A 12,624-nucleotide genomic window follows, 5' to 3' on the forward strand; every position below is an offset into this window, starting at 1 on the left:
GGTGTAGAGAGAGAGAGGGGTGTAGAGAGAGAGAGAGGGGTGTAGAGAGAGAGAGGGGTATAGAGAGAGAGGTGTAGAGAAAGAGAGAGGTGTAGAGAGAGAGAGAGGTGTAGAGAGAGAGGGGTGTAGAGAGAGAGAGAGGGGTGTAGAGAGAGAGAGGGGTGTAGAGAGAGAGGTGTAGAGAGAGAGAGAGGTGTAGAGAAAGAGAGAGGTGTAGAGAGAGAGAGAGGTGTAGAGAGAGAGAGAGAGAGAGAGGTGTAGAGAAAGAGAGAGGTGTAGAGAGAGAGAGAGAGAGAGGTGTAGAGAGAGAGAGAGGGGTGTAGAGAGAGAGAGAGAGAGGTGTAGAGAGAGAGAGAGAGGTAGAGAGAGAGGTGTAGAGAGAGAGGTGTAGAGAGAGAGAGAGGTAGAGAGAGAGGTGTAGAGAGAGAGGTGTAGAGAGAGAGGGGTGTAGAGAGAGAGAGGGGTGTAGAGAGAGAGAGAGGGGTGTAGAGAGAGAGAGGGGTATAGAGAGAGAGGTGTAGAGAAAGAGAGAGGTGTAGAGAGAGAGAGAGGTGTAGAGAGAGAGAGAGAGAGAGAGAGAGAGGTGTAGAGAAAGAGAGAGGTGTAGAGAGAGAGAGAGAGAGGTGTAGAGAGAGAGAGAGGGGTGTAGAGAGAGAGAGAGAGAGGTGTAGAGAGAGAGAGAGAGAGAGAGGTAGAGAGAGAGGTGTAGAGAGAGAGGGGTGTAAAGAGAGAGAGAGGTGTGGAGAGAGGGAGGGGTAGAGAGAGGTAGATCGAGTGAGGAGAGAGAGAGGGGTAGAGAGAGAGAGGTGTAGAGAGAGAGAGAGAGAGAGGTAGAGAGAGGGGTGTAGAGAGAGAGGGGTGTAGAGAGAGAGGGGTGTAGAGAGAGAGGGGTGTAAAGAGAGAGAGAGGTGTGGAGAGAGGGAGGGGTAGAGAGAGGTAGATCGAGTGAGGAGAGAGGTGTGTAGAGAGAGAGAGGGGTAGAGAGAGAGAGGTGTGGAGAGAGAGAGAGGGGTGTAGAGAGAGAGAGAGAGGGGTAGAGAGAGGTGTGGAGAGAGAGAGAGGGGTGTAGAGAGAGAGAGAGGGGTAGAGAGAGAGAGGTGTGGAGAGAGAGAGAGGGGTGTAGAGAGAGAGAGAGGTGTGGAGAGAGAGAGAGGTGTGGAGAGAGAGAGAGAGGTGTGGAGAGAGAGAGAGAGGGGTGTAGAGAGAGAGAGAGGGGTGTAGAGAGAGAGAGAGGGGTGTAGAGAGAGAGAGAGGGGTGTAGAGAGAGTGAGAGGTAGAAGGAGAGAGAGGTAGAAGGAGAGCGAGGTAGAGAGAGTGAGAGGTAGAAGGAGAGCGAGGTAGAAGGAGAGCGAGGTAGAAGGAGAGCGAGGTAGAAGGAGAGAGAGGTAGAAGGAGAGAGAGGTAGAAGGAGAGAGAGGTAGAAGGAGAGCGAGGTAGAAGGAGAGAGAGGTAGAAGGAGAGCGAGGTAGAAGGAGAGAGAGGTAGAAGGAGAGAGAGGTAGAGAGAGAGAGAGGTAGAAGGAGAGCGAGGTAGAAGGAGAGCGAGGTAGAAGGAGAGAGAGGTAGAGAGAGAGAGAGGTAGAAGGAGAGCGAGGTAGAAGGAGAGCGAGGTAGAAGGAGAGCGAGGTAGAAGGAGAGCGAGGTAGAAGGAGAGAGAGGTAGAAGGAGAGAGAGGTAGAAGGAGAGAGAGGTAGAGAGAGAGAGAGGTAGAAGGAGAGAGAGGTAGAAGGAGAGAGAGGTAGAGAGAGAGAGAGGTAGAAGGAGAGCGAGGTAGAAGGAGAGCGAGGTAGAAGGAGAGAGAGGTAGAGAGAGAGAGAGGTAGAAGGAGAGCGAGGTAGAAGGAGAGCGAGGTAGAAGGAGAGAGAGGTAGAAGGAGAGAGAGGTAGAAGGAGAGAGAGGTAGAGAGAGAGAGAGGTAGAAGGAGAGAGAGGTAGAAGGAGAGCGAGGTAGAAGGAGAGCGAGGTAGAAGGAGAGGCGATCGCTTTAAGTCGGCCTGTGAGTGAACAGGTGTGTGTGTGCTTGTGGAGGGTTGGAAGAGGGGGTGGCGTGATCACGTGGAGCTGCAGTTACAGTAGTCCTGGCGCTTCACCAGGCGTTGTACTGATGAAAGGCAGCGTTTGTGCGAGTTCTTAATGAGTTACAGCGAGTGTAATGTGGTGGACTCGTCTCTGAAGCGCTGACCTACTTCACACTTGCCTTCTGTTCCCGCCGAGCGTATAGCATACAGATCTGCCCTGCTGAATCACATACACGGCCTCTCGTAGCGTTCCTGACCACATCCTCCCTTCCTCAGGCTGTGAGGGAGATTATGTTTAAGCCTCAGTGTGTTTGTGCATATGTGATGCGTTATTGGGGGGGGGGGTGTGGGGGTGGGGGTGGTGTATGGTGTATATATTTAAACACACACAAACGATTTCTAATTCAGTTTTCTGACGTCATTAATATAAGAACTGGAGATGGCACTGCTTTTCTTTTTCTCGATACCAACACTGAAACTTCGACTATCAGAAAAGATCAGTACCTCCGTACCCATCCCATAATGTCTACTAAGCTTAAGAGGTTTTTTTGTTGTTGTTGTTGTTTTTAACTCTGACGCACTTCCCAGTTAAGCTAACACAAAAATCACTTCCATTTTAAATATAATAAAATCAATCCTAACAAAAGGACAAAACCAGTCAAGTCTCTTTTGTTTATATTCTATATTTCCAAATTCAGTTCCAATCTTAGCCGTTTGTTACAGGATCTGATGCATGATGGGTTTTTTTCCCTCTCAGATGTCCGATCCGTCGTTTTTTTTTGTTGTTTTTTTTGCAGGTATGAGCCCGATAGTGATCCTGGGTATCAGATCAGTGCCATGTCTAATCGTAACTTTAAATGAGTAGAAACACTTGAGATTGAACGTCTCAAAATTGAGTGTAGTCTGCCACCTTGTGGTCACTCTGTTTCTTGCACTTTGTCTCAGTTCTCAGGTTGAGGGCGAGGTCCAAGAGGAAATCCTGCAGGCCCCCGAGCCTCGGCCAGTGCCACCCATCCTCACTCCGTCACCGCCTTCAGCGTTCCCCACGGTGAGCGATGTGCGCCAGGAGAACGATCGCTACCACCCCAAACCCGTGCTGCACCTGCTGGCTTCTGAACACGAACCTGACCTCAACGAGAACTACAGCGGGGGCCCGCAGGGAGTGCCCATCATGCCTGCCTCTGTGTCTGCCCCTTCCCCTCCAGAGTCCAATAAACACACCCCTCTGAGTGTGGAGATCAAGAAAGTGCCCTTGCAGGAGGGGCCGCGTAGTTTCGAGAGCAGTAGTGCCCTGCAACGAACGCATGCTTTCAAAGTGCGCACCAATAACAGCTCTCTGTCACAGGATTCAGAAAACCCGCCCCGCCCTGACCACTTGCCTCTGCGCACCAGCAAGGGCCAAGCGGGACGGACACGCTCTACGAACCCCACGCCCGTCTCCAGCATGACCTCTGGCCCCACCCTTGAGGGTGCGGGCGCGCCCGTCAGGACCGCTCTGAGCTTCACCAACCCACTGCACTCGGACCACTCGGACCCAGAGCCCGAGGACGGCGAGGTCTCCCTGCTCGTTTCCCATCACACTGATTCCAAGTCTAGTGCAATGTCCACCGCAGTGACCGGCAAAGTGTCAGCAGCACCCCATGATGACACCGTCCCCAGGAAGGTTACCTTAATGTCCATAGTTGGTGTCTGCCCAAAGGCAGATGCAGAGACAGGTATGTCAGAGTGCTGAAAGCTATCCTTCGCTAGTGTTTGTCTTCTCTGGGGGCGGGATCTTGGTGTGGGGCGGGGGCATTTTTAACGAGATGATCATCTATACATCAGATTGCAATTGGCTGTCTTCTGAACGTCATCTCGCTGCACCTCTTCAGAACGTGCACATAATAGCTCCTGGAATCAAAACGACAGTTTATCAGCTTCTCCAAAAAAAAAAACAAAAAAAACCGCCCTTCCAGTTAGCGAACCCTTGAAATAAAAACACGACGACTATTCCTGCCATAAAACACAGCACGAAATCCTTCCTCCGTCTGAAAACTGTAGCACCGTTGGCTTTCAACATAACGTCCATGTTGTTTCCATCAGGTCCAGATGTGTTCTCTCCCGATGGAAACAGTCTCGCTAATCACAAAGGCCTGGTGCATTTTGTGCATGTGGAGTCTTGTGACTGATCTGAGGTGAGATCGAGCGACGCTGATTAGGCAGGATGGAGTACAGCACAGGAGACGCGCACGACGCAGGAGATATTTAGTCTGTTGCAGTTTAAATAAATAGGCTACACTTTTAAGAATCGGGTCCAGGTTTGGTCAAATTATTATTTCTTTCTTCTTCTTCTAAATCCGCGCTTATTATAAAGATGATCGGTGGCTGAAAGATTGTCAGACTCTTCAAAATTCAAAGAAATGTTAGCTTTGCGTATCTGTTGGGTGAAGTATAAAGAATGTCAAATCTAGAACCCTTAAAAGAACCCAGGGTTCTCTATCTGTAGGATTAGGACCGACCGTTAAATCAGCCTTAGCCGACGGCCGCCTTTCTCTTAGTCCCCCGCTGGCAGGGTTATTCTGAAGTGGGCTTCTTGGTCAACACTGGATAAGTGTTGTATAGTGAGGGTCAGCAGAACCACGCAAGAACAAGGGTTCCTACTGGGTAAGAACCCTTAGTGGGGCGAACTATCCATCGGCAATCCTTGAAATGTCCTTTAAAAAGTGTCGCTCTCCTCGAAAAGGCTCGGGGTCTACTGCGAAAGTAGTTCCACATTTGTTTACTTCGTTACCCGCGCACCTCAGAGCTTGTTTACACTTTTAAATACACCAGTACGTTCGGATAAACTTTGAGAACCTTCAGGTTCGGTGTTTTGATAAACACCTTCATTTTATTTGATTTTATTCTTTTAACTAGGAGAACTTCCTACAATTTTACCGAACACATTTTTAAACGAGAAAGTTGTAATGTTGAAACGAAGGAGCTGTTCGACTCTACGACCAGTTGACGTTAGAGTCATTTCACGATTTTAAACTAAATAAATAGATAAATAAATAACCACAGCAGTGTTCTAAAGAATTCACACCCAAAAGTAAACACGAAAGTATAAACACGAAAGTAAAAGCAGCGCTACGCTGAGATTCCTGCTACACTTTGTGCCGCTGTGGAGGTTGTGTTTTGTTTGAGTATTAATCCGACCTGCTGCTGATTTCCCGTCGCGTGTGTGCATGCGCGTCTGCGTTACTGGATGGTGAGAGAATGCTCAGAGGAATGCGGCGCATGTAGGACTAGCGGTCTGTCCACACCTGAATGAGCTGCAGTACTCGCCTTTTGAGAATCCTTCTGCTTTGTTTATTTATTTTATTATTATTATTTCTCGCTTGCCGCTCACTCGTTCTGCCGGGTTTTTATTTTTGTAATGAATTCATTCATTTAAATCCGTTGGCGCCGGGCACGTTCCTGTCCTGCTTCTGTTTTGTTTTTGTTTTTTTTTCCAAGCCGGCTGCTCTTTCCTCCATGTTCTACGCGACTCAGAAATCAGGATTCACCCACGCGGAGTTGATTCGGAGTTCGGAGACGTGGTTTCGGGCTGACGTCGGGACGGGTTGATTGCATGTGCTGTGGCTGTGGATTTGTGGGCTGCTGATGAACTGAGAGGAAGTGGGTGTTCATCCTGCAGTGATTTATGCGCTTGGAAGCGCTTTTAGTCAATCCGGCTCGTCACGCCTGTTTCCGAGCCGGCATTGACAGTCTTTGTGCTCTATAATATATATATAATATAATACATCAATTAACACACATTCTCTCTCTCTCTCTCTCTCTCGCTCTCTCTCTCTCTCTCGCTCTCTCTTTTTTTTTCTTTTCTTCTTTGTCAAATTATGATCTTTATTTTCAATTTCAGTTTGTATCTCTGAGGAAACATTGCCTGATCGGGTTATTTTTATAGATATAAAGAGATGTTTGTCCACAACGGTGTTTTTGTTTGAAATGCCGACACCTCATTAGCAGTTAAAGGGACACTCTGGCCAAAATAAATAAATAAATAAACTGGTTACCCACCAGTACATGTGTTGTAAACATGCCTACCCGGAGGAACGGCGCCGACACAGCGGGCTCTGTAGCGAGGTTCGTCTACAGGAGAAACCCCGTCCTGGTCACACCAGATGATGATGTTAGCTAGCAGTGCTGCGCGGTTCTCTAGCTCTGGGTTACCTTACTAGCCCTCTTCCTAGTGCTGTTTGAGTCGGGGGGATTTCCTAGCAGACGTTGCAGTAGATTAACCTCGGTTCTGATCCTTTCCACCGTGTCGCTCGAAGCGCCTCTGGTCCGCGTTTCGTTCTAAAGGCGGACAGGGTCACGAATATGAATTCGAGAGGGGAAAAAAAAAATCGATGAATTTTGTCCAGTTCAAAACGCTACATTTCCTTCGACTCTCTTCAGGCAATGTGTTTCAAGGGATGCAGACATCATGTCGGATTCTCCGAGCTCCGAACGCGGAATCCGTTACGATTTCATCTCCTCGGCATTTGAAACTCGCTGTATGTGCAGCTGGGCTTTGACTCGGGCCGGTTCGGTCGGCGGCTGGGCTGCGTGCGGTTCTGCGGGCTCCTTTTCCTGTCGCAGAGTGCTCTGAGGTGTGTACGGGCGTGTATGAGCTGTGGGTAACAGTGATCTTGTGTGCTCCAGACAGTGACGAGAGTGAAGACTCGCCTCCCCCTCTTCCCGAAAGAACCCTTGAGTCCTTCTTTTTGGCCACAGGTGCGTCCCAGCCATCTGCTTCCCTGTCCGGCCACACAAAGGGCATCAGAAGCAGCCATGGATCCATTTTAACTCATGTTTGTGTTCATGTCAGGGCTTAAAGGGCAGGAAGTGGGGTAAATATTCACCACTTTTATAAATCAGAGTGTGTTTTTCTTTTCTTTTCCCATTACTGTTCTGTGAATGAAGCGTTTCATAACCCTGCTGATGTCATGTATTACTAATGAACTTGTGCGATTTACTGTTTTAAAAAAAAGTCGAAGGTGAGTTCAGTTATATCGAGTTCTGTTCTGCTAATTCCTAATTAAACTCCGACTGTCCAGATGTTTTTCCCTGATTAGTGGTTTCTCGTACGTGGGCAGATGGGAGTTATGCTGGGACAGATCATTTTTGGATTATTAGTATTATTATTAGCGCGTGCGTGTGTGCGTGTTTGATGGCGTAAACCTGCAGCTTTCTGGAATCTGCGGGAAACGTGTAGGAATACGTCACACGCCAGCTCCGATACGTCAAACGTCGTCACGTCCCAACACAGATGAAACCCAGCCACGAGGAGAAACGCAGCCGAGAGCGCGAGCGTGAACAAACTAAATGGAAGTGAAAGGATTTACACCGTAAAAGGATTCAGGGCTAATGGAATTTTTGCAGGAGGAGCGTGTGTGTTCTCTTATTGGCTAAAAAAAGTAGTGATTTAACCCCGTTGTGGAATTTGTATCACGACCCAGTTGTGAAGTTGTTTAGACTCTGGATCGCCGGCTAGTAACCATGAGGAGATCTGTGTGGCGTCTGTTGCTGATGGACACCTCGCTTTGAGATCACAGCGGGGCTTTACTCTCTCACCGGGTCCTCGGTAACTGTTAAAGTCACACTGACGTGCACGGTGTCTTATTTTATTCCCGTAACCCTTCACGGCCGTACATATTTATCCTCGGGCACCGAAACTGCACGCGGCTGTACTAAATCACCGCTCCTATCACCACTGAAGGGTCGTTTTTTTAAATAACTAAAGAGGGCCAAGTCCATCATTCGTTAGGGGTTTAAACGTCGGCCGGATTTACTGTCGCGTAGTGGCCGCTTCTTCCTTCGACGTGGTGTAGAACGCACGTCCCGATCGCATCCAAGACGACGACTTTCCCACGAGAGCAATTTTTCTTTCTTTCTTTCCCGATTCGCTCCGAACGGATTTGAAGGAAAACCCGAGCTTTTCGAAGCTTGTGAATATAATGATAATTCAACATCTGTACTGTAGGCACACGAAGTCCATAAAGGATTTCAGGGGTTTTTGTGTGTGTGTGTGTGTGTGTGTGTGTGTGTGTGTGTGTGTGTGTGTGTGTGTGAGAGAGAGAGAGAGAGATCGTTGCAGCCAAAATCGCTCGATTTTTGTCGCGGCTTGTTTCAAACTTGTGGCGTCGTCTTTGCGGGGAACTTCAGTTCTGCGGAATGGTTTTGCACGGGATGTTCTTCAGTAAAGGGGTCGTTTTGGCCGCGCTCGCGTTCGACGCACGTGAACCGGAGAGGGTTTTGGCTGAAAGTCTGCGGGAAAATCTGCGGTAATTCGGGAAAACCGCGAGCTCCTCCGAATATCGCGGAGTTCGCTCGATCTTGCGCCGGGTGATGGGGAGATCCTGGAGGGGACTGACGGTTACGAGCTTGGGTATAAAATCTACCGTGCACACCTAGTAAAGAGAGTTCCTCAAGGGTTTGAGATGGTTAACCGTTCTCAGGCTCTTAAAGAGGTTCTAGCTGGAGGCTCATGTGAACGAGAACCTCTCCGCTGTAGGGCTCTACCTGGAACACCGGAGCGCTCAGAGCACTCGTCAGTACTCGCGTTTATCCCATCGATTAGTGGGTGATGGCACGTAATGGTTCTTTCAACATTTTATTTGAAACCCTGTCTGATTCTTTGTCGTCGTAAGCCTGCCTCTGTTTGCGGTTCTCCCCCGATACTTCAGATCCCGCGGATGTGCAGGTGGAGCCGAATGAATGCACCGGAGCGTTAGGCGACGCCTCCGTCCAGGTAGGTCTGAAATAATACACCGCTTTGATCCTGTTCGGTTTGAACCTAACGAAATGAAACATTAATATGTTTTAACCTTACAGCGAGCTCCAAACACACAAACCAAACATCAGTCAGGTATGTATAACCTATAATGTTATCACACACACACACACACACAGAGACCGGGATCGGAATTATTTATTTATTTATTTCACTGTTTTTTTTAGTACCCTCGAGCTTTAAATCACGAGGCGTTGTTCCTCCTTGTCATGTCGGTGTTAAAATAAGCGCACCGGTGTGATTTTATAATGGCATCATTGTTTTTAAAAATGGTTTGTGTATTGCTCGCTTTACCAGGAAGAGGGCAGGAGAACGGGAAGCACTCGGACACGGGGACCGCCAGCAAAGCAGACGCGAGAACGGGGCCTGAGACACTTTCGCAGCTGAGTGAGTGGGTCCGACGCATTCACGCGCGAGCTGTACGTCGGTGCCGGGAAGCCGCAGGTTCACCAGCGGAATACGTCTAGGTCCCGCCGGTCGTCACGGGGCGACGCGTTCGGGCGCGGTCTCCACCCGCAGTTGTTCAGGGCATCGGAATCCAGATACAGCACTTTCTCTGCGTGGTCCGTTTTAACAAACGAGACGATAAAAGTCCTGGATACGGTTACTCGATAGACCCGAGTCAGTAGGAAATGTAAAAAAAATGTAAAAAATCGAACAACTAGGATATTATTTCTGCAGATGAGACGTCTTGGGGTGTCCAGGATTTGTGTGTGTGTTTGAGTAGAAGATAGAAATGAGGGTTATCTGCATTTAGGTTGCGTGAAGGATTAGCGAGATGTCCGGCTGAAATGGGATTAGGAATGATGACCGGACGGAGGACGGGAGCCGAGGAACGATCACAAAGTTCTCTCTCTGCTTCCTTGATGTAGTGGTCTTTCCTCCGGGGGGGAAAAAAAACCAACCCAATAACTTCTGAACTTTTCTCAGCTGACCTTTCTTTTGCTGAGGCGTTCCTCCTTCAGCAGAGTGGTGACGATGATCAGTGGCACGTTTGAGATCTAGCAATCAGCAGCTCATTTACGCTTCAAAATGATGATGAAAAGCATCAGGATGAATATTAGTCGCGAACTGTACCCAAGGGGCTGGGTCGCTGTGTGTCTTAACACACGTGGAGATATTTTATTTGTTTACTTTAATTACATGCAAAAGCATTTTTTGCGTTTTACTCGCGCTCCTAAAATCTCTCACCACGGTTCCCTTTCTGTGCGTTTGCTCTTCTTTCCTCAGGATTTGGCAACCGCTGCACACAACCCAAAGGCCCGAGAAACCCTCCATCCGAGTGGACATGATCGAGGGCCTGCAGCAGTTTGACCCTAAACGCACCATCACGTACACACAGACGTAACATCACCGCTCCCCCGTCCTCTACGCGTCCTCGGAGAAAGAGGACCAGAGCCCGACTCTCTCGGCACCACGCACGCTTCGTTTCCAACAGAACAATCGGTCAAGATAGGACCATTCAGATAATCTTCCATGCTGCGGTCGCACTCGCCCGGTGCTCGACCGCCGTGGGCTCGCTGCAACGGTGCTAGCTTTCCTCCTCGCCGGGACCACAATCTGTTTCTATTTCCCTCTAGCAAAAAACGACGCGGGATGGGACGGCCCCAGACGTACAACGCATTGCTGTCCTGGAACTCCGTCATCTCTTTTCTATACAGTTTGACTTCTATGACAATTCAATAAGATATATACACACACACACACACCCACAGGGACCGAGAACTACTGTCTGTCTGTTTCTTCATTTATATTTTGCTTTTTTCCTCCCTCGCTAACTCCTTGCTAGTCCTATATGCATCGTTTTATAGGTGTACAGAATGTGTTATTGCTAAATATTCTTAATAACAGAAGATGTAAGAAGTCTGTGCATGATGCCCCCATGTACTGTGACCTGTAAATTATTTGCTCCTGTTATCACAATCCCCCTCCTCGCCCCTCCCCCTCCCCCTCCCCCTCCCCTTTTTATCCTTTTCAGTGTTTATAGTTTGTTTTCCAAAGGTTAGCTGTTTTATTGGCTATTTCCTGAGATCTCACGGGCTCAAGATTGTAATAATGCTTTTTGTAAATTGTATTCCAAAGGTTATTTTTGTATATGCTCTTTTTATTTCTTCCTCCTACCCCCATCCCATCCCCCCCCCATTAACCCCGTATCACTGGCCTCCGAGCCTCACTGTGCCTTTTTGCATGCCGTTCGTGTGCGAGTGTGAGTGTGAGAGAGAGAGAGAGAGAGAGAGACTGTGTGCGTGTGTGATTGAAAGAGGGATTTACAGCATCGCATCCGCGCCTCTGGGATCCTTCTCAACAACCCTGTTAATATGTTGCATAAACCAATCAACTTCTCAGTAAAAAAGAAAAAAAAAAGACACGAAGAGGAATGTACTGCTTTGGCTCGTCTTATTTGTGAGTAATAACCGGTGGGTGTAAAAACGACACGGCTTTAAAAAACAAAAAGTGTTTATTAGCCCCGCTGTGAAATGGAATTTCTCTCAAACACACCGCGCCAGTATCGAGCCGATCGGAACACGTCAGCACCTGTGGGAAGCGTGTGATGAGTGTTGGATAAGAACAGTGTGTACAGGAGAACTGAATGGTGTAATTGTGCAAACCTGAGCAGAAAGAACTGTGGAACTGGGATTTTTTTTTTTCTCTCACTATTATAAACAATGCACTGCTTTCCGAACTCGTGTGTGTGTGTGTGTGTCTATGTAAAGTGTTATGTACGGTAGCCTCGGTTCTACCGATTTACTCGGATTTAGATGCCAAGCTCAGTAGATTTCATAGTTTCAAGTCTCCTCTGGGGTTATTAGCACTCTTAGTGAAATAATAATGAGCGAAAGTGAGCATGGAAAGAAAGAACAGCTGTGAATATAGCTGTGTGAGGCAAACTGTGGGGTCCATGCTTGAGCAGCAGCATCTGTGCAATAGCGATTTTGTGAGTATGTGGGGGAAATCCTAGGGCTAGTTCACGAAAGTAGAATTCGTTTGCAGGAAATCGGCAGGAAAAAGAAATTCTTTTGCATGTACGATGATTCACGGTTCGTGACGTATGGGCCAAAAAGTAAAACCCTGCTCCGTGATTGGTCCAATCTGGCCAATCTCGCTTGCCGGAGTAGCAGGACAGAGTACCATCTAATCAACAGGTTTCATGTCTCCGACTTACAGTTTGGTCTGTGTGATTTGTTTAGGGAAGAAAAACCCAAACAAAAACAATAGGGTTCCAAGACCTTTGGTACTCGGACCCCTAATTAGGCTCCGCCTTCATAGAATTGATCGACATGTAGCAGCAATATTGCTTCCAAATTATTATTATTTTTAATCGTCATTGAGGTCGACACTTTCCTGAGTAGTTTGGTACCAACTGTGTGAAGGTCTAAATAAACATGTATGTTTTTTAAAAAAAATTAAATTCAATTAGAGTACGAATATTCAATTTCAGTCAAACTAGTTAAAACTCCAAAACAATACTTGTGTATAGCAACAAACTTCCCCTCGCTTTACTCTCCTGTTCTCCTGATTTGTTCATTGACTTGCAGATGAAAGATCTGATCTCTCTCTTGCTTATTCGGACCCTTAACCTCTACCCTGTCATGCTTTTGTAGGTTGTTTGGCTGGCACATCTGCACATCTGCACTTTATTTTAATTCCCTCGACGTCCTCCGTTCGGTCTCACTTTTGACGACGTGTTTATTTGTATAGGATTTTGTTTAGAATCGTTTAAAAAAGTACGTGCGCACGATTGTATGCTAGCTAGGACAGAGCTCGAATCTGCCCTTCAACATATTCTCATTGATTGGGATTGGACTCTACTT

At 47.8% G+C, this 12,624-nt stretch overlaps 1 protein-coding gene across 4 annotated transcripts in view; it reads left to right on the forward strand.

The window, feature by feature from the left end:
* ptpn12 (protein tyrosine phosphatase non-receptor type 12) overlaps positions 1–11,495 on the forward strand; it is a 53,550-nt gene extending 42,055 nt beyond the window's left edge. The window contains exons 13-18 of one of the 4 annotated variants that reach the window (XM_053642313.1): positions 2,962–3,731; positions 6,682–6,753; positions 8,706–8,770; positions 8,854–8,887; positions 9,110–9,199; positions 10,043–11,495. In XM_053642313.1, the coding sequence (XP_053498288.1) occupies positions 2,962–3,731; positions 6,682–6,753; positions 8,706–8,770; positions 8,854–8,887; positions 9,110–9,199; positions 10,043–10,104 (1,093 nt within the window). In that variant the 3' untranslated portion in view covers positions 10,105–11,495. The other 3 variants (XM_053642312.1, XM_053642314.1, XM_053642315.1) reach the window with 3 other exon arrangements.
* Positions 11,496–12,624: the final 1,129 nt, after the last annotated feature.

This window comes from Ictalurus furcatus, chromosome 14 (genome assembly GCF_023375685.1).
Source record: "Ictalurus furcatus strain D&B chromosome 14, Billie_1.0, whole genome shotgun sequence".
Classification (NCBI taxonomy): domain Eukaryota; kingdom Metazoa; phylum Chordata; class Actinopteri; order Siluriformes; family Ictaluridae; genus Ictalurus; species Ictalurus furcatus.